This window comes from Spinacia oleracea, chromosome 1, assembly GCF_020520425.1.
Source record: "Spinacia oleracea cultivar Varoflay chromosome 1, BTI_SOV_V1, whole genome shotgun sequence".
Taxonomy (NCBI): Eukaryota; Viridiplantae; Streptophyta; class Magnoliopsida; order Caryophyllales; family Amaranthaceae; genus Spinacia; species Spinacia oleracea.
Window position 1 is genome coordinate 76,235,849 of NC_079487.1, and position 22,018 is coordinate 76,257,866.

The window sequence follows — 22,018 nt, forward strand, 5'->3', positions numbered from 1 at the left end:
ATTTTAAATTTTTAACGATTTATGAAATCAAAATAATTTTAGAACTTTACATTGAAACAATTCGTTTTACGAAAACACGTTCGATTGAATTTAATCCTAACCACTTTGGATTCAACAACCTAGATTCTAGTCCTAGTCCAATTGGGCAAAGCCCAATTCAATAAAACCAACTACACTCTTCTCTTTTCTAATTCACGTACAAACCAAACACCCAAAACCCTCCATCCTCATTCAACTCACGTACAACTCAACAACTCCATCCTCTCTTCTCGCCGTTCTCCCTCCCGCCTCCACGTCCGTTGCTACAGCCACCAAGGCCGTCAGACCACCACCAGCCGTGGCCACTGGTAAGGTCTCACCTCCTTCCCCTTCGTCGTCCTTATCCCTCCTTGTTTTCTTTCTTCCTTGCAATTTCTCTCTCCCTTAATGTGTTGCCTTCTTGTAGCCACCACCGAGGACCATCAGCCACCTTCGTCGTTCCCCTGCACGCTGCGCCGCACCACCCGTTGCTGCTGCCCAGTCGGCCTCCATCCTTCTCCTCCACACACGCAAGCAACTTTGCCCTCTCTTCTGTGTTTCTTGCTCGAACACGCAACCACCATTGCCGACCACCGCGTCGCCCAGCCCTGCCGCCGCCAGGCCCGCTGTCGTGTGTTATTTCCCGCCGGCCAGCACTTCCTCTTCCTCTCTCTTTGGTTAATTTTAAACCCTTAAAACTAATTCATGTTTTAATTATGTTTTATTAATTTAATTTATGTTTTCTTGAATTAAATTTATAGTTTTATGATTTACTTACGAATTTCATATTTATATGTTTGCATAATTAAATTATTAATTTTCAGATTATATAATTTGATTGAAATAAGAGTTTGAATTATTTAAAGTATGAATTTTAAGGGTTTAATGGTTTTAAATTATGGTAGGATGATTGTGGATTATTAAAATTATTGTTGGGATGTTCTAAGCATGTTACTTTGGTCTTGACGAAGTTTAAACGAATTTATATTGCTGGAAATTTAAAGTATAATGTTTGCGAAGAGTTTTCAACGAATTTCAATCACTAATTCAATAATTATGATGCTAGGAAATCAAATGTGCACGTTTCAATGTTACGGAATGTTCTAAATATGTTTAGGATGTATTTAGAATGCTTTGTTATTGTTGTGAGTGATTAGAAGTTGATTGGGAATATTTGTTGGTTGTTTTAGGCGGAGAATTCTCTTTAGGCGACTTCTGAAAGTGTTAAAGTGGCCTATTAGTTTGTTTACACAAGGTACGTACATACCTGTGTGCTTGGAATGTGTGCTAATTGTTGAAACCATGTTGAATTGTTGATGAACTTGGTTATGTTAATGTTATTGATGAACTTAGTCAGGTTGAAATTGCATGTTTGATACTGTTGGATGAACATATTAAACCTTTATTGCATTTTGAGGATTATAACATGTTAGTATGGAAGATTGATGAAAACATGTTTGATTGGGAACACTAGATTATTCAGTATATAATTCAGATCAGTTAATTGTTGTTCCCTTTTAGCTTTTCACTACTTTATGAGGGCGGAGGACCTTATTTAGTAAGTTGAAACCTTATACCCATATACAGGGGTTGATCAGTATTAAAGAAAAGATTGAAGTTAATTGGAATGAGTCTTGTTTGATGCCTTTGTGATCACTTACTCAATTCCAAGATAAAAACAGTTGTAAATAAATGTGAGTTGCATGCCTTATGTGATTGTTGAGTCATAACGGGGTGTCAATTTGTAAATCATGTAAAGTGAAACTGAGTAGCAATAGCTTTAGACTGTGCACGTCTAAAGTGACGGACAAACAGGAGTTGGGGTTCATGGTGGTAGCCCATGGCCTTTCATTCGGACCGGATTGATCACCGCGTCCTATTTTCAGTCAAACGTTCCTCGATATCGCAGGTCACTGAGGTTACGGAGTCGCGCCCGTACCTCGTCTAGCTAGAAAACTCGGTCCATTGCCTATTTCAATTAAAATAATATTATTGTTATAAAAGTCTAGTCCAGTCTAGCCTAGTCTAGTTAAGTATGGTCATCAGATTATCATGCTTTGTCTGCCTTAATTATGTTTAATAGTATCATGTTAGGATTATTATTGCTTTAGTATGTAGTACTCAGCTTTGCTGATTACGTGCTTTGTTTGTGTGTGTTGATCATGGCTATGCCTATTGATCCTGTGATGACCCATCTTTGGTGAGCAGTCTCTAAGGATCAATAAGCGTTGCCCATCTACAGGTTCGAAGATGATGCATCATTGGGATCGGGATTAGAGAGCTTGTAGTTCTATTTGTCTAATTAAGTGATTTAATTTGTTAACTTGGATTTGAAATTTGTCGTACTATTTATATTTCCTTATTTTCGTTTATTGGTTTTGGGATTAAACCTGTAATCAATTACCTATAAACCTCAAATTAGTTTTATGTTTTCCGCTGCAAAATTCTGAATAAGCCGTTACGTTTTCACACGGGCGATAATGCCTTGATAATTCTCTATATTTTATATTAAAAGGTTATTTTAGAAAAGAGAGAATTGTCGGGGTGTTACACTCAGGGCCCAGGCCCCATGTTACGATGAGCTCAGGCTCTTATGGGCCCAGGCCCAGTGGAGAATTCCTTCACGGTTCGTACTTGCCGACAACTAGCATGTTAAATTGCAAAGTTTATGAATGAAGTGAATATAATGTTTTATTAAATGTTTTACTTATTCTATTCTCCCTGTGTTATTAAATAAAATGAATTGAAATGAATTTACGTTGCTAGAATAGTTCGTTACTGAGTCTTCGGCTCACCGTTATTTTGTTTTCTGTTTTAGGTACCGCTGGGAACGATGGGAACGAGTAGTGGCGAGGATTTCACTTTAATAATTCCCACCTAGTTTATGCCTTAAGTTTTAATAGTTTAATTAAAGACTCTTAGTAAGTTATGTAGTTTCATTTTAATAATATTAAAGGATTATTATATATATTTTGGAGTATTTAAAGGCTTATGATTGATGTTTGCCTTGTAATTTCTGAAAAGGAAGTTACGGCAGGTAATGTCCCGACCAATTAGGTTAATTCCGCTGCTAATTATGCTTTAATTATTGAATTAGAGGTCGGGGCGTTACAAGGGATCACAAGGGAACCTACGGCCGTCGTGGTCAAACATAATTGCACTCCCTTTATGTCACGATAACCGGGTTTTGTCAGTTTTTCTCATTGTCGTTAAAAACTGAATGGCGACTCCTATATTACTAGTCAATTGGGTGTAAACTCACAGGAAATCCAATTACACTTGATTGAATAAAAAGAATCGTCACACCCACGAGGGACGAGGTCACGCATTAGCCTCGTGCTTTTTCGACCCCCTCACATAGGTAAGTGTGTGTGAGAAATAATATAATATTGGTAAGAATTTCCATTTATAGAAACGGTCAAGTATTAAGGGACGACCCGAAAAGAAAAGCGGTGCGAGTATTAAGGGACGGAGGGAGTATTGCTTTTATAGAATACGCCAATAGGCCCAATGTTTATCATAGACACATTTTCAAAAAATGATTTGTTGTAATATTTTATTCAAACCATTAAATAATAGCAAATATATTTACTCAATACTTTTGTCAAATTAGCTATTAAGTATAAATCATTTCCTAACATATTATACATTTATTTTTTTCTAACCATATTGCATATTAGATAGTTAAATGGGTATATTAGATAGTTAAATGGGTTAACTTTAGGAGAATAAGTATTTCAGTATATGTGCATGCATGTACGTGATCTAATCTAATAAAATAGTCTTATATGCACGCGATGGGTGTGAATATAAAAAACAGATTTGTGTTATTACATTTAAACCTAAAATAACAAGTAAAAAGTTAAGCAACATATAAGTTAGATAGAGCCGAACGCATATAAACAAATTGATTAAAATGGTAAGAATTTGTTTAAGGGCCTAGATTGATTAAAATGCTTCTTTGAACTTCCTTTTAGGTAGGTTGTCATTATATTTTTTATTCTATAAGTGTGAAAGGTATTTTAATAATCCAATGGAGACACTAAAAGTGGAATTACCCACCTCTTTACTTATATAATAGAGATTTATCCTAGGCTCCAAAATATGAATACTCCGTATAACATATATATTTTTGGAAAATGAATACACTAAAATTGGGATAGTTTTCTCTCAAGGTTGTATCCCAATTTATCCAAAATTAGGATGGTCTTACCGAAAAGACCACTTTCATCGCTTAACTAAGTGGTTTCATTGTTTAACTAATTGATTTAATTGTTTAACTAATTGATTTAATTGTTTAATTTATATGACACTAAGGTGATCTTTGTGTAAGACCACTTATATAAAAGTTTATATTTTTTCATAATCTCGCAATTACCGATACATAACTTCTAAAAAATGAAAAAGTAAACTAGAAATGAACTTGGATTCATCGACCTATAAAGTACATAAAAACTGAAAACAAACATGATAACGTTTAATCTTGTTGGATTCATGTTGAGGTGTAGTTGCTAAATAAGTATTTCCTCATTTTTCAGATTACAATATAAGTTGATCAATAAAAGTATAAAACGGATAATAGTTTTTGTTAAGGTATACTTCAGAGCTTAGATCATGCAGTATGTTCAAGAACACGATTAGTTAATTGTTTTTTAGATTATTATATACACAAAACTCAATTGTGATGTTTTTATTTTACTCTGCGCAATTTTCATCTTGCCATGTTTCGAGGGACGTGCCTCTTTTGTAATTTTTATGAAGAAATTTATAACGGAAATTTCATGAAATGCCCTCGAGTTTTGCCATAATTCACCAAACGCCCATCAAGTTTCAATAATTCATAAAATACCCCTCACAATTCGTACAAATACCCAACATACCCTTACTAATAACGGGTCGTTAGTCCGCCGTTAGCCAAGTTTCCAATTCACCCAAATGCCCCTATTCTAAAACTTATTTCACCAAATGCCCCTATTATGAAACTTATTTCACCAAATGCCCCAAATTTAAATATAGCTATTATGATGTTCCGACGGCTAGTTTTTGTGTTTGAAAAGTGATTCTTGGTCATGGTTGGCTAAAAAAACCCCTTTGCTGAATGGTTCTTGTATTTTAGATGTTATTTTACTTTACTTTGCTAATTTCATAAGATTTGTGTCATGAGTTTTCTTTCAAAATCATCTTCCACACCCAATGAGTCCACATATATTAGGGTACCTAACAAATTTTGTTATTTTGGTAGGAATAGAGGTTGAAGTGGTGTTCCACAAGCTCTTCTGGATAGCTGCTAATGCCTTTTGGGGTAGTTTTTTGCACATCTGTTTTGATCTTGCACATATTCATTGAGTAGAAAATATATAACATTAAAAGTAGTTGGTGCAAAGATGTTTTGTAAGTGAAGCTAAAAACAGGAATGCTTCCCAGTTTGGTAATTTGTGCAGATTATGCAACACCAATTATTTATGAAATGTGAATTTGTTTCTCATTATTTGTGTTTACTTCATGATTACAAACAGTAAAATTACAAACATCAATATCCCCATTTGTATTACAACTTTGACTACTTTTTGTTGTTGTTTTAGCTTCTTCTTCATTTGCTTCAATTCTTCTTGCATCTTACTGTTTCGCCTGTTTTCAATACTTTCTCCTTCGTCTAAGCTTCCCCCGCATTGTCCTTCGTGTTGTTGCCCCTTGTTTTCTTGCTCAACTACTCCCTTGTACCATCTCAGATTGTTTCAAGGATCACACTTGTAGTACAACCTTTGTGGATTGAGTGTTATATCAGAGCTTCGAATGACAAATTTCTTACCACAATAACAAAATTTGGTAGGTACTCTAATATATGTGGACTCATTGGGTGTGGATGATGATTTTGAAAGAAAACTCATGACAAAAATCTTATGAAATTAGCAATGCAAATCAAAATAACATCTAACTTACAAGAACCATTCAGCAAAGGGGCTTTTATAGTCAACCGTGACCAACAGCTACCTTTCAAACACAAAAACTAGTCGCTGAAACATCAAAATAGCTATATTTAAGTTTGGGGCATTTGGTGGAAATAAGTTTCACAATAGGGGCATTTGGTGAAATAAGTTTCAGAATAGGGGCATTTGGGTGAATTGGAAACTTGGCTAACGGCAGACTAACGGTCCGTTATTAGTAAGGGTATGTTGGGTATTTGTACGAATTGTGAGGGGTATTTTATGAATTATTGAAACTTGATGGGCGTTTGGTGAATTATGGCAAAACTCGGGGGCATTTCATGAAATATCCGAATTTATAATCTTTCCACATCCCATATTATGCCACGTGTCTATCACATTCTGAACCCACAAATGGACACGTAGCATATGTTGAAACACCACCCCCCCCCCCCCCCCCCCCCCCCAAACCTTGTATAAATTCCTCTTGAACCTTGTATAATTCCTCCATCTTCCGTAAAGAAAAAATACAACAAAAATGGAATTGACATTGTGTAACCTCAAAAGCCAAAAGTACAACTATGTATCGGCAATAGTTTCCACAACCAAACAGCCCCCAATGAAATGGGTCCCACCCCAGAAAATAGGATGGAATACTAAAAGGGGAGCTAGGGTCAAGTGTGGGAAGAACACGAAGTTAGTGGTGGAATTGGAGAAAGAATTGAAGGAGATAGAGAATGAAGGGAGGGAAGAAGGAGGATCAACGGTGGTGGAATTGCTGGAGTGTTTAGAAAGAGAAGCAATCATGGGTGATGATGAAGGACGTGAACCCAATGATTATAATCGTAGGGCTCAGATTTTTGACAAGAGTTCTAAAGTTTTTAAGGAACTTCGTAACGCCAATAGTGATCAGTGATGTAACAACAACAACGACAATAAAAACACAAATCTTAGACTTTGCAAAGTGTGGGGGTTTTGGTACATAGGCCGAGGGTGTTCATCCTATATCTGGGTGTAATATTACAACCTCTTTAACGTTCTCGATCTCGTGCATCTAATCATGTTGTTTTAACTATATCCAAGTGTGGGATGACAATTGTATGAAACATGTCTTTAACATCGTAATTTGGATTATACACCCAGGTGCACAGTGCTTATGGTGCACCCTGAATAACATTTTTTGAGTATTTAAAGAACATGAAGAATAATTTCAATGTATATATACAAATGAAATATTTGCAATATATGTACTATGGATTTGAACCATATGTTCATTTAGTATACGTTCTATGAATATGAATGATATGTTCTTTACATTTGAACTATATGTTCTTTTAAAAATAGGGTGCACAGTGAGTATTGTGCACCCGGGTGTATAAACCATATTTTGCTTTAACATTTGTTTGTAGTTCCATCTTTTAGAGGGTATTTTGGAAATGGGGTTGTTTTGGTTCAAGATTTGGTAGCAATGTACTACCTCCGTTACCTCGTTAAATAATGTTTGCAACATGTTCTTTTTTTCAATATTCATAAGTTAATTTCAGCAAATTCTCATATTATATTAATATATGAAAATCAAATGTTATTGTGTTATATGTTATTAGATTAGTATAATGTATATTTTTCAAATATTAATTCTTTATAAGATTTCATTAATACATAATCGTATAAATATTTATGGTCAAATTAATGTCTTGACAAGTGTGATGGTCAATATATTGTACAGTAAGTATTAAGGAATAGTGTAGTATGGTAGCTAGCATCAGGACCACGGTGATATATACTACATGATAAACACATTGCCCCAATGAGTAATGTCAAGTATAAGTATTTATCAACTCATAATAGAGGACTCAAAAGTACTTAATCGTATTTTTCTTATCCCTTAAATTTTGTCAATCCTTTTGAGTAGCAGCAGGAGTCAGGACAACGGTGGTGGAGTGGTGGGTGTATGGTGGACTCAACTTGACCTTTTCAGCTAAGATTTGCGGACATGATTTGAGGTTATGACAGATTAAAAAGTAGTTCCCCTGTGCTGAAATCAATCCCCGAGCCACCACAAATGATTGTTGAAAACCGACAACACAGCAACACTTACTAGTTACTAGTAGAGAAACGTGAGGGCAACACAAGGCCTTCCAGAAAGAGTCGAATCCTAATACGTGCAACACAGCTCTAAAACAGACACTTACTAGTAGGACACAACTGAAATGAAACAGTCTCTCAAACTTTAACAAAATCGGCTAAACTAAATACATCATACATTTAGCTTTAGATTTAAACCAGAAACCCATCTCCAATAGTGTTGAGAGTGCTTATTGCAATTTGCAAAAATGAAATGAATCATTGAAAGGATATAACTGTAATCCGTCTAAATTAGTTTCAATGTTGATTGCAAAAACTAACACCAAAAAGCCTCGCCATCTCTTAGACAGGAAATAGTAAAAACCATAACGTATTATTAGATTTCAAGGCTGGGTACAATATTCTTCCAAGACCACAAGGAGGATTTTGGCAAAGCTTCAACTTCATTTATTCTCCTCTTCTGGCTTGTCAATAAAAGTCCTCTTGATCCAACCCCAGGGCTGTCACAAACAACACAAATAAGTTAAATAAGGTCAAAATGGCATGTTAACTAATATTCATGTAAAGTGACAAAATTAACTCATGCCCATATACCAACAAATGAGATCATATGTATACAACGTAGGAATCAACCATAACATGGAACAGAATTCTTAATCATCATCACCTAAAAATTCAGACTGGCAAGTTTCCATCTAAAATATAATTACTTGGGTTAGTCCATGCCAGAAAATCTCACACAACAGCATTTATTAAGACAGATTCAAACCAACTTCAAAAAAACAAGACAGATTTAAACTACATGATGTTCCTTTCCTCAGTAATAAAGCAACCTCATTGGTATAAGGCTACAATGAAAGCATGCAATGTACCTATAACATTCCATTATCAGCAAATTAAAATATGCAATCACGCTGAGGTGCCAAATATTACTGAATTCCAATCCAATGAATCTGTTATACACCTCCTACAGCTAAACGATGTTGTTACTATCCATGTCCAAGTTCCATGCATAATTAGTCTTAAAACACCAATCAAATTCATTATCAGAGGAATCCCCTCCGCTTGAACCCTATTCAAACTAAAGATGTGCAGAACAACTCCAGATAGTGTATACACACCAACACACATTGTAATAAATTTGTTTTGGATATCCAAGACTGAAAAGAAAATCACGTACATTTAATTCGCTTTTATGTAAAAGAAATTAAACTAAAAACAACAAATATGCACACTTCAAAGCAGGATTTATGAGTAAACATCACCAGCTTCAAACAACAACGGAGTTCCTAACTGGAATTGTAACTAAGATTAGAAATCATTTGTGAGATCCTACATAAACCAACAGCATACTTGGTGACTTGGTGTCATCAATGCTTTACACAAATATCTGACCAGCACCTTTTCCCCAATGGGCATGTTCTCTTCTCTTACATGAACTTATCTTAACCTATAAGCCCTAAAGTTAACTTACCTGAACTTATCTTAACGCATTAGCCCTGCACTTGACCAATTTGAACTTAATGACCCTAAACTTAACTTATTTAAACTTATCACTGGTATCAGAAATGAGCCCATGACCTTAAATTATTTGAACTTATATTTTCACAATAAGAATTAGGAAAACGAAGCTTACATCTCTCTAAGGCTTAGTCTCCTCCCACCTGTTTATTAATTAATGAAAACAAAGAATCGGAAATACGAAACCCCAACCAGAAATGCAATATTGTATGTACATCAAGACTCAAGAGGTTTCCATGCATCAAAACTTGTGTCAAACTTTTCAAATACGAAGATGTTTTCTGCATCCTCAAGAGCAGTTCCGACTTATGGAATTTTGAAATCTCTTGAATCTCAAAAGATTATTCAACAACATTAATAAAATGGTTGTATAGCGCCGCTGTCAAAATAAAAAAGAAAAAAAAGTGGAGAGTGGTACAGTAGCCCAAAAAAGCAACTAATAAGTTCCACGGAACTATTTACAAAGTAAAAACAAACTGGTGAAAAAAACTCTCAGTCCCTTAGAAGTTCATAAATGAGCTGCAGGTCATTACAGGTTTGTATTTACTCATCACTGCTTCATTTATCACAAATAATGTCATTAGAATCCTAATTAGACAAAGGAGTACACTGAATTTCAAAAATATTACAAAATTTACTGCTCAAGTGTTTGCCAACACATAGCAGCATTGCATCAAAGGAATGAGTGAAACAATTGCAAACTATCATAAACCAGTAAATGTAGTATCTAACGATACTAAAGGTTAAGAATAAAAAAAACCATTTGATTCAACTGATCAACCGGTAAGCTAAAGTTTCAACCTATGTGCTTTGATTGAAAAGAAAAACTCCAAAAACAAGCCGGCACATCTAGACTTCATCCATCCGAGTGCAATTCTTTTGGGTTATTATATCTGATCCAAATTCCCAAATCCCATGTATTACCCAACAAGATGGGTATAAACTACATTATTTAGACTCTCAAACTCATATCAGACACAAATATATGTCTAAGCAATAGACATGACAATTTTATACCAGAGTTCCAAGTTTCTTTATCCAAAATGAAGCATCAAAGAATCCATACACATGTCAGAATACCGAGGATACGGCACAGGCAATTGAGATGTAAGGAACAATCTGAATAACATGAATTGAACCCGAAAAAAACAACCACATAATTCAAGCAATTCACGGTTCCTCACCAATATCATCATTAAAATCTTCTACTATCCCACTGATTTAAACCCATAAACAGCAACACATAAATTCATCAAATTATGCAATTAATACCCTTCAACAACTCAGTCAACCTTTCATTCCTACCCAACCACCCACGTTTTATAGATGTAAATCAACAGAAACCCAAAAACCACATGCAAAAAAATTATATCACATCAATTCACATCCGACAGATCTAATCCCAAGTTTTTTTCAAATCAAAATTAAAAGGGGTTCATCATCCCTCAAATAAATCCCATTCAATCTAAAAGACAAATTGAAATAATAAGCAAAATATGAAATTTGAATCAAGCTACAAGTTTGAAAATGGGGGAGGAGAGGAAAAAAAAACCTGGACGAGATAAAGGCCTCCGGTGGCGGCGGCGACACCCCAACCAACGGCGGCTTTAATATCGGTTGTTTGAGGTCGCATCGTTGGCTTCAAAAACTTGAACATTCCTGTTGATGATGCTCCTACCATTTTTTCAATGCTCTCCTTTTTCTCTCTCCTCTTTTGATCCGATTTCTGAAAGAACCCTAAAAATGAATTGCAGTTTTGTATGTTTGATTGATTAATTGATTTGGGTCACAATTACTATGTTTGATTTGTTTTCGAGTAGTCCTAGGAACCGTGTTAGGCATTCAGGCCCATTCTAATTACAACAATTTATATAACTATAAGTTTCTTCAGGATTCAACAATGGGCATTTGGTCTAGTGGTATGATTCTCGCTTAGGGTGCGAGAGGTCCCGAGTTCAATTCTCGGAATGCCCCATCTCTATTTTCTTATTATAGTTTTTCTTTCCTAATCGAATACTTCGTATTAATTAGTCTGTTATATAAAATTGTTAACATTTCAACTTTATTTTATTTGTGTTCATAAATCTTTGCATGAAGACCCACATTTAGTCCGCAAAAATTTGTCACTTTTTTTTTTTTTTTGCAAAATTTGTCACTTCAATTCCATGGAATACTTATAATATTTTAATGGCCACTTATATTATTGGGTGATTAATGTCATTGCATATGTTGTCCGATTTTTACACGTTCTTTCTCCTATTATGGAGTACTAATTTGTATGCAACAACTAGTAGGTGTTGACATTACACAATATTTGGAAACAAAGATATTCGTATTTTATACAGTGAATTAATACGATTGTATTTTTATTTCACCAATTTAAAATTTTGAGAAATACTTGGGTACTAGAGGTGTTGGATGTTGACATTGGCTAAATAATTCAAGATCTTCATTCGTTACTAACGGTTGCCTCAAATGCTTACTAGGGAGTACGGAGTATTAATAGTAATTACGTAGTACTACGTAGTTAGTATGACTTTAAGAATATTATTTTAAAGCACTTGAAAAACGAGAGGTGATCTCTCTAACTCTTTCTCGCTCTAGAAAACAGAAGAAATCCTTCAACTTGATTAAGAAATCAACTGTTCACCTTCTTCTTCTATAGAATTAAATAGTGTTTAAGTATGTCAGTTATATTTATTATGAGGGGGTTTTCCAAGTAAAAAGATATCAGTGTTGTTTTCTTCAAGGGAAGGGAAGTAGAATAGGTTCCATATAGTTTCTGATCTTCTTTTATTATAAAAACATCTCTTTCTTTTTCAGTCTCACTATATAAACCTCACATCGTTATTCTTTGTTGTCCTTTCCATTTCTGCATGTCCCTTTCTCTAAGTTTATCCTCTGGTTTTTAGAACCTTTAAAACTTCCAAAATCTATTTCATAGTTTACTCTACTTATTATGTCAATTTCCAGTTCCTCGACATATTTTCTTCGTAAGAGAGGACCTTATGTGGTTCCGCCTCCGAATAATAAAGATCCATCAACTGAAGAATTCCATCAACTTGTAGTTGGGAAGTTTTTGAATGATAAGGACTTTGAAATTGAAGAGATCAGAGCTTAGGTGTTTACATGGAGTTCAAGAGATGTGTTGGAAGTATGGAAGGAAGAAGACCGATTCTTCTTTTCCATCAAAAACGGAGATGATTACGTTGATCTAATGGGAAGATACCCTTCTCTTAATTACCAAGGAGCTTTATTAATTCTTAAACCATGGTTTCCGGCGGCCGCGTTCAGATCATTTAATTTCTCTCAAGCTGCATTGTGGGTTAAAGTAGAGGGAATTCCGCTTACTTATCACTCTTTAAAAGTGGCGGAAGCAATGCTAAAAAAGGTAGGCAATCTCATTAAGTTTGATGATCGGGTTCGAGAATTCCTGGTTTTAAGAGGTGGGTTCGTGCTTTAGTTTGGGTCAGAGTCAATAAACCCCTTATCCCTGGATGTTTCTTTGAATATGAATGTGGGAAGTCAGTTTGGGTAGATTTTAGATATGAGGGTGTTTTTCATTTCTGCAAGAGGTGTGGAAAGATTGGTCATTATATGGTAAACTGTGAAACTCCGTGGCATAAAATTCGAAGTGAAGTAAATAGGGTTATCATGGAGGCTAGTGAAATGCAGGTGATGTATGGGAGGGAAAATGCTCCGTTATATTCGAATAAAATAAAAGGCCTTCCCAATTGTGATAATTTTCGTACTACTAGAGTGCCATTGGGTGTGTTACCTCCTTTGGATTACTATGGTGGCTCTGATTATGATAGTGATGGAGGAGATGACTCGGGAGGTGATGGTGCAGGTCCTAGTAGGAGAAGAAGGAGAAAGAAATCCATTGACAGCAAGTGGTCTAGTTCATCATCATCATCGGGGGATAATACAATGACTGTGTATTATACTAATCAGAATTATTGTGCAAATAATGGAAGACAAGGCAACCTGGTAATCAAAGAACCAGAGGAAAGAAGAATCAGAGAGGCTTCAATGGAGGTTGATCAACCAGTGGGAAATACCAGAACCAGCAGTGAAGCAAGACGTGTCAAAGGAAAACAAAAGGTTGGGGAGATTGCGGTTCTCGAGGAGTTTCCACGTGGAAGCTTAGGGCCTAAACAAACAATTGTCTTTAAAAAATCAAAAAAGAAAATAAAAGAGAAGATTAGAAGCCACGTGAATTTTCAAAATAGTTCTGATTCAAGGCATTTCATAACTTTGCAATCCCCGAGGAAATTTAATAAAGTTGGAGAGGCTAATAACTCTCTAATTGGGCCAAAGTTGAGAAGATTAATAGCCAAACTTCCTAATGCATTCCCAAGGTCTGTTAATTATAAAAGCCCATCAGCTCAAGGTCAAAAAGAGGATTCATCTCATTTTAGTGAACGTCCTTCTAATCTTAGAAGGCCAAGTTCACCTTCTGATACTCCACCTTCGGGCATGAGAAGCTTTCCCACAGGTGGTCCAGTCCAATCTCAAGGTTCGATGCAGCCCAATAGTTCAAGTTATGTGCCAGCCCAATTGGAAAATCAATCTGCTGAAATTGGAGTTACTCATTCTGACAATGTCCAGCAATCAAGCCCAACCCGCGAAGAGATTTTTGGTCCTGTTCCAGAAAACCCTAATCATCATCAAGCCCATAATATGGAGTACGGTTATTACGGATATATTTCGGAAGACTCAATCCCATTCTCAGAAACATAATCATGGTCCCAAGTGTGGGAAAATCTGAATATCTTTGATTCCCCAAAATCACCTCTCTTGTATCCTGAATCTCATGCCTCTCTTCAATCAGGTTCCTCTAGCACATATTATTCTCCTATCAGGGATATCCCAAGAAAGGAATTTGAAAATCTTAGGATATTCAATGTTATTATGGAGGAACAAATCCATGGAATTGAAGAGATAAATAAAGAGGCTGATAGGGAAAGAATTGTCAAGTTAAAGAGCGGTAAGAATCTGGTTCTGGGTGGGGAAATGCAAAGGGACAAAACAGAAGGGAGAAAACAAGAGGCGAAGAAGAAAGTTCGTGAATACAGAAAACTGACTAAATATTTTCCAGATGGGAAACTGAACCCATCGGAGTGGAAGGCTAATTGCTCAATTCAGAGTCGCACACAAATAGAAGAAGGAATAGTGGAGAAAGGCAAGATAGGCAGACCAAGGAAGAAGAGACTAGCAAGAGAGGATTTGGAGTCATCAGACAGCAGTGTGGCGCTAAAAAGATGTAAGAGAAGTGATTCTGCCAGAAGGGAATTTCCCTCTTATGAACAGGTGATGAATGACTTCGTCAAAGCAGTCTATGAAGGGAATTTCGTAATGAACAACAGTGTCAGAGATTCATCAAGTAATGATAATAAGAGTTCCACAGAGAATGAGGTATCAGCTTCTGCTTCTTTGTCATTTAATGGCTTTGAGGTTGAGCCTGATCAACCTCAAGGGGCCCAATGAGGATAATGGCATGGAATTGTAGGGGGTTGAACTCATCGGATGACCCTACAATTCCATTTTTGCTCTGGACCATCCGAAAATTTTCTGTTAAAGTGCTCTTTCTAATGGAAACTAAGGCTAATTGTAATGTTATTAGTAAAGTAGCTAGAATGCTTAATTTCGGAAAATATGACTATGTAGAAGCACCTAACTATGTAGGTGGATTAGCAATTTTTTTGTGCCCTTTTGTGAAGCTCTCAGTTGTGAAAAAGTCCACAAATTTTATACTTTGTAAAGTGGCAGATGTAATTGGGCAAGTATTATATGAATGGGATTTACTTTTGTTTTATGGTTCGCCTTACATTGAAATTAGGGAGAGAGTATGGAATTCAGTAGATGAAGTTTTAAATATCACATGTGGTAGAATGCTTATGTTAGGGGATTTTAACCAAGTTGAATACCACAGTCAGAAATTAGGTGGATCTCAAAATATTCTGGGAAAGGAGAAATTTATGTTATGGAGGCAAAAATGGAAACTAGTTGATATCCCATTCCATGGAGTTAATTTTACATGGTGCAACAATAGAACTGATAAAGAGTGTATATATGAAAGATTAGATAGAGGATATGCGACAGATGAATGGTATCAAATATTTCCAGAAGCTAGCATCCTAAACTTGCCAATTCTTGTTTCTGATCATTCCCCCATCATTTTGGAGACAGTAACTGATAAAAAGAAAAAAGGTAGAGTAAGGAAAATTAAAAGTTGGTGCCTAGACATGGATAAACCAAAGGAGATTGTGGCTATTAATTGGAAAGTAGAATTAGATGGATCCCCTATGTATAAGTGTTATAGGAAACTTCAACAAATTAAATATGACATGTTTTCATGGTGCAAAGAATTTCAGATGGCTAATAATATAATTTGGGATGATTTAATGGATATTTGTGATAACAATCAACGGCAATTGCAAAAGTATACTCATCACAACATTTGGGAAAATATAAGGCAAGAAAGGAAAACAAGGGAAGAATGTTTTGATAAAGCACTCATCAAGTTAGCCTATTGGAAACAAAGAGCCAAGGGCAAGTGGACTGCTTTGGGAGATAGTAACACATCCTTCTTTTTTAGATGTGCTAAACAGAGGAAAACCAGAAATGCAATTAAAATGATTCAAAGTGATGATGGTAATCGGGTGTCGGATTCAGATGGGATAAAGGATGTTATTTGTAAGTATTTTAAGAATTTGTTCAAAGCAGATGAATGTGTGGAGTCCATGAGAATTCCTGATGAAGTAAGAAATTTAATTCCAAAATTAGATAGCCAACAAATTGCTAGATTGGATGAAAACTTCACTGAGCAAGATGTTAAAACAGCGGTGTTTCAAATTGGTGGATTGAAGGCTCCAGGCCCTGATGGTATTCCTGCCATTTTCTATCACAAAGCTTGGGAAATCATAGGAAAAGACATAACAGAAGCTGTTTTGTATGTCTTTAGGACAGGATTTATACTTAGAGAATGGAATCAGACGTTAATAGCCCTCATACCAAAAGTAGAAAGTCCAGAAAAAGCGGCTCAATTTCGCCCTATCAGTTTATGCAATGTTATTTATAAAATAATATCCAAATGCATCACAAACAGATTGAAAGTTATCATGCAGCAAATTGTTGGACCTTTTCAGAATGCTTTTGTGCCTAAGAGATACATGGGAGACAATTGCCTTCTTGCGCATGAGATCATGACATACATAAAAAGGAAAAAGAAAGGATTAGAGAGATATGCAATTCTGAAGGTTGACATGAACAAAGATATGACAGGGTAAGTTGGGATTTTGTGGAATGGATTTTGGATAGTATGTTTGTTCCTGCTAGATGTAGACACTGGATTATGCAATGTGTTACTACAACTTCATATTCTATCATTATTAATGGAGAGCCAAGTGAACCATTCAAACCAAAATGTGGGCTAAGACAAGGAGATCCAATTTCGCCATATCTGTTCATTCTTGTTATGGAGGTTCTGTCAAAAATGATGATACAACTAGAGGAGACAAAATTTATTAAGGGGATAAAAATCACAAGGTCTGCTCCTTCCATTTCACACTTGTTTTTTGCCGATGACTCTTTATTCTGTTTTTAAAGCAAATAAACAATCGTGTGAAAAATTGAGAAACACCATTGATTTTTTCTGCAAAATTTCGGGGGAAGCTATAAACTTTGACAAGTCCAGTGTTATCTTCAGTCCAAACACTCTTGATTTGGTAAAGCAAGAACTAAAACAAATCCTTGGAACTCCCTGCTCAGAAAAATTGGGAAGATATCTTGGATGTGATGTAGAAATAGATGGCAGATCCTCAAAGTCATTTCAATCTATTGTGGATAAAGTGCACAGGAAAACTCTATCATGGAAGCATTTGAGTTTATCTCAGGCAGGCAGATTAGTGTTTATCAATGCTATCTTAGCAGCTCTGTCTTCGAATGTGCTATCAGTGTTCTACGTACAAAAGATAATTACTGATTAGATTAATTCAGCCTTAATGAGATTCTGGTGGAAGGGTTCAGCCAATAATAAGGGCATCTGTTGGACAAAGAGGTGTAAGTTGGAGATGCCTAAGGGTTTAGGAGGAGTTGGGTTGAGGAATATTGATACATATAATAAAGCCTTACTAGCTAAGCAAGCATTTAGAATTCATAACAACCCTTCAATTTTGCTGGCAAGAGTCATGAAAGCTGCATATAAGAAGTCTCCTGTTGAGGCAGCCTTGAATAAAGACATTTGTAACAATGCATCATGGGGATATAAGGGTTTATGCAAAAGCATACAAGAGATTAGTAATAATGTAGGAAGAGTAATATATAGAGGAAATGTGGATATTAGAAATGGATTGTGGCTTCCATCAAAGAAGGTCTCGTTTAAAAATAATGAAGCTGAAAATAACAGAGACATTGTTAAAGTGAAAGATCTTTTCCACTCACAAGAAAGAAGGTGGAACCACCAGCTTATATGGGCAACTTTTTCTTCAAATACAGCTAGGAAAATTCCGTGTATGCATATATCTGATGAAGATAAGGAAGATCAAATATGCTGGATGGAAAATAGAACGGGACAACCCACAGTCAAATCTATATATAATCAGCTGATAATGGACAAGAATCTTCAAACTCCTATTGAAGATAAGGGCATATTCTGGAAAAGATTATGGAAGAGTGAGATGATCCCAAAATGGAGAATTTTTACATGGAGATTACTAAATGAAGCCATTGCAACCAGAAGTAGGCTACGCAGAAGAGGTATGATGGTGGATGACTGTTGTGTTCTTTGTAAGAAGTCGCAAGAGAATGATAAACATTTATTTAGAGACTGCCCAATTTCTAGCCATGTTTGGAAGGGCTCTCCTTTGGGGATAAATGCTTGTGTGAACCAGCATATTGGAATCTTTGAGTGGATAAAAAACTTCATGAATTTCTTTTGGACTGAAGATGGTTGTAATAGTCCACGAGTCAGAGCATTTATTGCAATTCTATGGTCAATATGGATACATATGAATGAAGTAATGTTCAGAAATGTTGAAGCCAATCCTAGAACAGTCATGCACCTTGTTGTGAAACATATAAAGCAAGCAGAGGAGGCTGTTGAGCTAAAATATAGGCAGGGAAGCAAGATTCGAAGACAAGAAGAAGGAGTCTTGGTGCATGCTCTCAAAGGTAACAATAACGTGAATCATGCTAATCTTATTGTTGCAGGAACTTGGAAAAAAGGTAAGAAAAAGAAATGGGGGGAGGCTGCAGTAGGATGGTGTGTTATGGTGGACAATAGAGTGATTGAGGAAGACGGACTAAAGGTGACTGCTTCAGATGGACATCAGGCAGAAATCAAGGCTATGCCTTATGGAGTGCAAAGGGCGACACAGTTGCAAATTCGAAGCATGAAGATTTGTACGAGCTCTATGGATGCTATCAAAGCATTAAAGAATTATCCTGCATGTAGGATGGATCTGGTCACAATTTGTGGTGACATTATTAGAATTTCGAAGGATATGGACAATTGTATAATAGAAAAATGTAAAAAAGAGATAACTATGAGAGTAAAAAACATAGCTATAGGGTGTAGGAAGAATAGGTACTAATTTGTTTCTCTGTTTTTCTGTATGCCTGTTTGAATTTTGCTGCCAAAAAAAAACGTAGTTAGTATGAAAGTCTTAAACAATTAAGAACAAATAGTAGCAAAATATATATGTCAAAAAGCTAGTGATCCGATCTAACTTGGGCCAATCCATACGACCATACCCGACTCACACCAAATTTACATCTCTAATAAGTTTGTTATTGTACTACTCCGTACTCATGTAATTCTTGTCAAACTTGAATTAGAAAAAAATATACAATTTGAATGACTAAATATTAATATTCTCGAATAAGCAAGACTAGTTCCTTCCCAAATCCTTACCCTTCTTGTGTATCAAGCTAGCCAACATCATGATCAAAAGACATGCACATACGATACACCCTTAGACCTTCTAATCCAACAATACAAAACTTAATAATGAAGGGATAATGTCATACCGTACGTACTCAACAATAATGTAATGAATAACAACATCTAATCACATTTTCACATTTTACGTACTACATAATTTATCAACTTTAATTTTTTCTGTTCTATTTCACAAGTCACCTACACTTCCTTGACAAAATATTACATTTTACATAACCTCATTGTCTTAATTAAACGCAAAGCAAGAAAAATGTCGAACAAAGTGACTTAGGGCCGGCTTGGTACACCTCACATGCATGGTATGCAGATTATGACAGTGTTTTATACAAAGTATTACATATAAATCACCAACAATAGTTAAAGTAGAATATGTGAATAGCGTAAAAAGTCCAAATATTGTGAGTATTAAAAAATAGAGACAGTATGATTTAAATTGCTACTCCGTATAGTATATTTTCATAGTGTGAGATAACGATATTCCATAGTGTGCTTGTAATCTAACAAATATTCCATATTGTGCAGGATTCAGCAATCCACATATCGAGTGTGGTTTGTACTTTACTCATAGGTAGGATATTCAAACACTAGCTAGCTTACGCTTTTGATTTACAAAACATAAGAGCCACATTGAAAGTTGTTTCCTTCACACCATGCAAATTGCTCCATATCACCATACATTTGGGAGCTTGAACTTGGTAAAATGGTAGTAGAGGGGCAGTCCTCAAAGCCATAACTAATACTTAACATATCAAACAATGAAGCATCATAGTTGTAATCGGCACCGCCAACTTGGGTGGTTTGCGTAGGTTGTTCAAAGTTTTCCAAGCTTCTTGTTGTGCTCCAAATCGAGTTTTCATCAATGATATACCCATCACATAGATTCACATCATTATTTGAAACGGAATTTGATATGTTCAAACTACTAGTTCCTAAAAATTGGTAATCCGTAGTTGGTGCATTATTAATATTATGCATTTGTGTATTATAATCGGCAGTGTTGCACTCAAAGTTGATAGTATTATTTTGCAACTCAGAGTTAGTATCAGAAGGAAGTTGATGATGATCATCTGAGAAGACTAAAGAGTTCGAATTTGGCGGAAAACGATGATGATTGGCAGTTTTAGTTTTAGTTTTAGTTTTAGATTTGGACTTGTTTTTATGAGAAAGAAGAAGATTATGAGTGTTGGGATCAAACCCTTGAGCAAGAAGCTTTTTCTTGATGCAAGAATTCCAAAAGTTCTTAACTTCATTGTCTGTTCTTCCTGGGAGATGTTTGGCAATTTGAGCCCACCTATTTCCTAGAATTCTGTGCACTTCAACAATTGTTCTCTCTTCTTCTTCTGTAAATGAGCCCCTCTTTAGATCTGGCCTCAAGTAGTTTATCCACCTTAATCTGCAGCTCTTTCCACACCTTTGGAGTCCTGAAATGTTCAATTTTAAGTGCTCAAAGTAATTAAGTAAAGTGTTTTAACATAAATAACTATATAAAAAACACGTGTTATGTCGCTATATTTTTTTTTTTGGTGTTAGCACCCGGTTCACCCTTAGGCTAATCCGAATTCGGGGCGAGTTCTGGGTGGATAGGTTTCAGTCCCCTCCCAATTGTTGTTGTGGGGGATCGAACACGGGTTCTCCCTACCAAGTTCAGTTACGTCGCTATTATAAGTGGTTAAGATGATATATATATGATAGGCAACTAACAGGGAGCAAAATGTCCTACATACCTGCTAATTTGGGAACAGAGCTCCAAGAGACATGGCCATGATTAGTAATATGAGTGGAAAGTTTATCATCTTCTTCAGGAGACCATAAACCTCTCTTAACTCTCTGTTTACTGCAGCAGTGGTGACCCATTTGTTTGTTTCTTGTATCCCACAAAGGATTTCTTCAGCTTCACTTTCTGATGCTGTCTCTTATTTGTACTTGGCTGTCTCTTCTAATCATATGGGAAAACTACTAAACTGTTTAATATTTTTAATTTATTATTATAATTATACTCTAATCTAAAAGTTACCATTATAATTAATTATCCATAACATGCAGCTGATGAAGTGTGTTATGGACCTGTGGAATGAATACTTGCTAAGAAGAAGAGATGATAGAGGAGAGTATGAGCTGGAAATTTTAAACTTGAGGTGCACTCATTGTAAACTTGGGAGAGTACCCGTTCTTTTCCAGTAGCTTCTACATTAAGCTTAATCTAACCAAAACCCTAAACATAAATACGTTTGAGTGCATGGTGCATCCAGATACATCATACACCTAACAATTTTTACAAAACCATGTCTAATTTGAAAAGATTCTGCTCTTCAATTTTTATGAAACAACTTCAAACTAATGGTGCAAAATGGACAAAATGTGACTAAAAAACAATTTTACACAATCTAAACTTGATCATATGTATATAACATTAGTCTACTTAGCAATTAGCGATCTCGACTAAATATTTAAATTAGCTAAAATGAAAATAGTTCTCTGTATCGAATTGTCTGTCCAGTACAGCAAT

General features: G+C 35.6%; 4 protein-coding genes, 2 long non-coding RNA genes and 1 other non-coding gene across 7 annotated transcripts; 5 read left to right on the top strand and 2 right to left on the bottom strand.

Moving 5' to 3' along the window:
* Positions 1-337: 337 nt before the first annotated feature.
* Positions 338-2,552, top strand: LOC130465957 (uncharacterized). Its single transcript, XR_008925977.1, has 3 exons — positions 338-695; positions 1,209-1,273; positions 2,227-2,552. It is a non-coding gene; the product is annotated as an uncharacterized lncRNA (long non-coding RNA).
* A 3,928-nt stretch (positions 2,553-6,480) lies between these two features.
* Positions 6,481-6,858, top strand: LOC110805297 (uncharacterized). The gene has a single exon (XM_022010891.1). It carries the CDS (start codon positions 6,481-6,483, stop codon positions 6,856-6,858), a length of 378 nt encoding a protein of 125 aa, XP_021866583.1.
* Positions 6,859-8,148: 1,290 nt separating this feature from the next.
* LOC110805302 (uncharacterized) lies at positions 8,149-11,693 on the bottom strand. Its single transcript, XR_002537970.2, has 2 exons — positions 11,101-11,693; positions 8,149-8,527 (listed from the first exon to the last, which is right to left on the bottom strand). It is a non-coding gene; the product is annotated as an uncharacterized lncRNA (long non-coding RNA).
* TRNAP-AGG (transfer RNA proline (anticodon AGG)) lies at positions 11,451-11,522 on the top strand. The gene has a single exon. It is a non-coding gene; the product is annotated as a tRNA-Pro (tRNA).
* Positions 11,694-15,043: 3,350 nt separating the features above from the next.
* On the top strand, positions 15,044-16,840 carry LOC110805296 (uncharacterized). The gene has a single exon (XM_056834209.1). The coding sequence runs from the start codon at positions 15,044-15,046 to the stop codon at positions 16,838-16,840; it is 1,797 nt and encodes a 598-aa protein (XP_056690187.1).
* Positions 16,841-17,554: 714 nt separating this feature from the next.
* On the top strand, positions 17,555-19,144 carry LOC130465450 (uncharacterized). The gene has a single exon (XM_056834210.1). It carries the CDS (start codon positions 17,555-17,557, stop codon positions 19,142-19,144), a length of 1,590 nt encoding a protein of 529 aa, XP_056690188.1.
* LOC110778908 (transcription factor MYB61-like) lies at positions 18,526-21,821 on the bottom strand. Its single transcript, XM_021983447.2, has 2 exons — positions 21,237-21,821; positions 18,526-20,933 (listed from the first exon to the last, which is right to left on the bottom strand). The coding sequence occupies exons 1-2, from the start codon at positions 21,364-21,366 to the stop codon at positions 20,119-20,121; spliced, it is 945 nt and encodes a 314-aa protein (XP_021839139.1). The 5' UTR covers positions 21,367-21,821; the 3' UTR covers positions 18,526-20,118.
* Between the last annotated feature and the right edge of the window lie 197 nt (positions 21,822-22,018).

Excerpts from the sequence above, each read along its gene's own strand:
- LOC110805296 (XM_056834209.1), top strand. The coding sequence starts at position 15,044 with ATGGCATGGAATTGTAGGGGGTTGAACTCATCGGATGACCCTACAATT.
- LOC130465450 (XM_056834210.1), top strand. The coding sequence starts at position 17,555 with ATGAGATTCTGGTGGAAGGGTTCAGCCAATAATAAGGGCATCTGTTGG.
- LOC110778908 (XM_021983447.2), bottom strand. The coding sequence starts at position 21,366 with ATGGGTCACCACTGCTGCAGTAAACAGAGAGTTAAGAGAGGTTTATGG. Across the intron at positions 20,934-21,236 it reads CTCTGTTCCCAAATTAGCAG|GACTCCAAAGGTGTGGAAAG; the intron begins GTATGTAGGACA and ends TGAACATTTCAG.
- LOC110805297 (XM_022010891.1), top strand. The coding sequence starts at position 6,481 with ATGGAATTGACATTGTGTAACCTCAAAAGCCAAAAGTACAACTATGTA.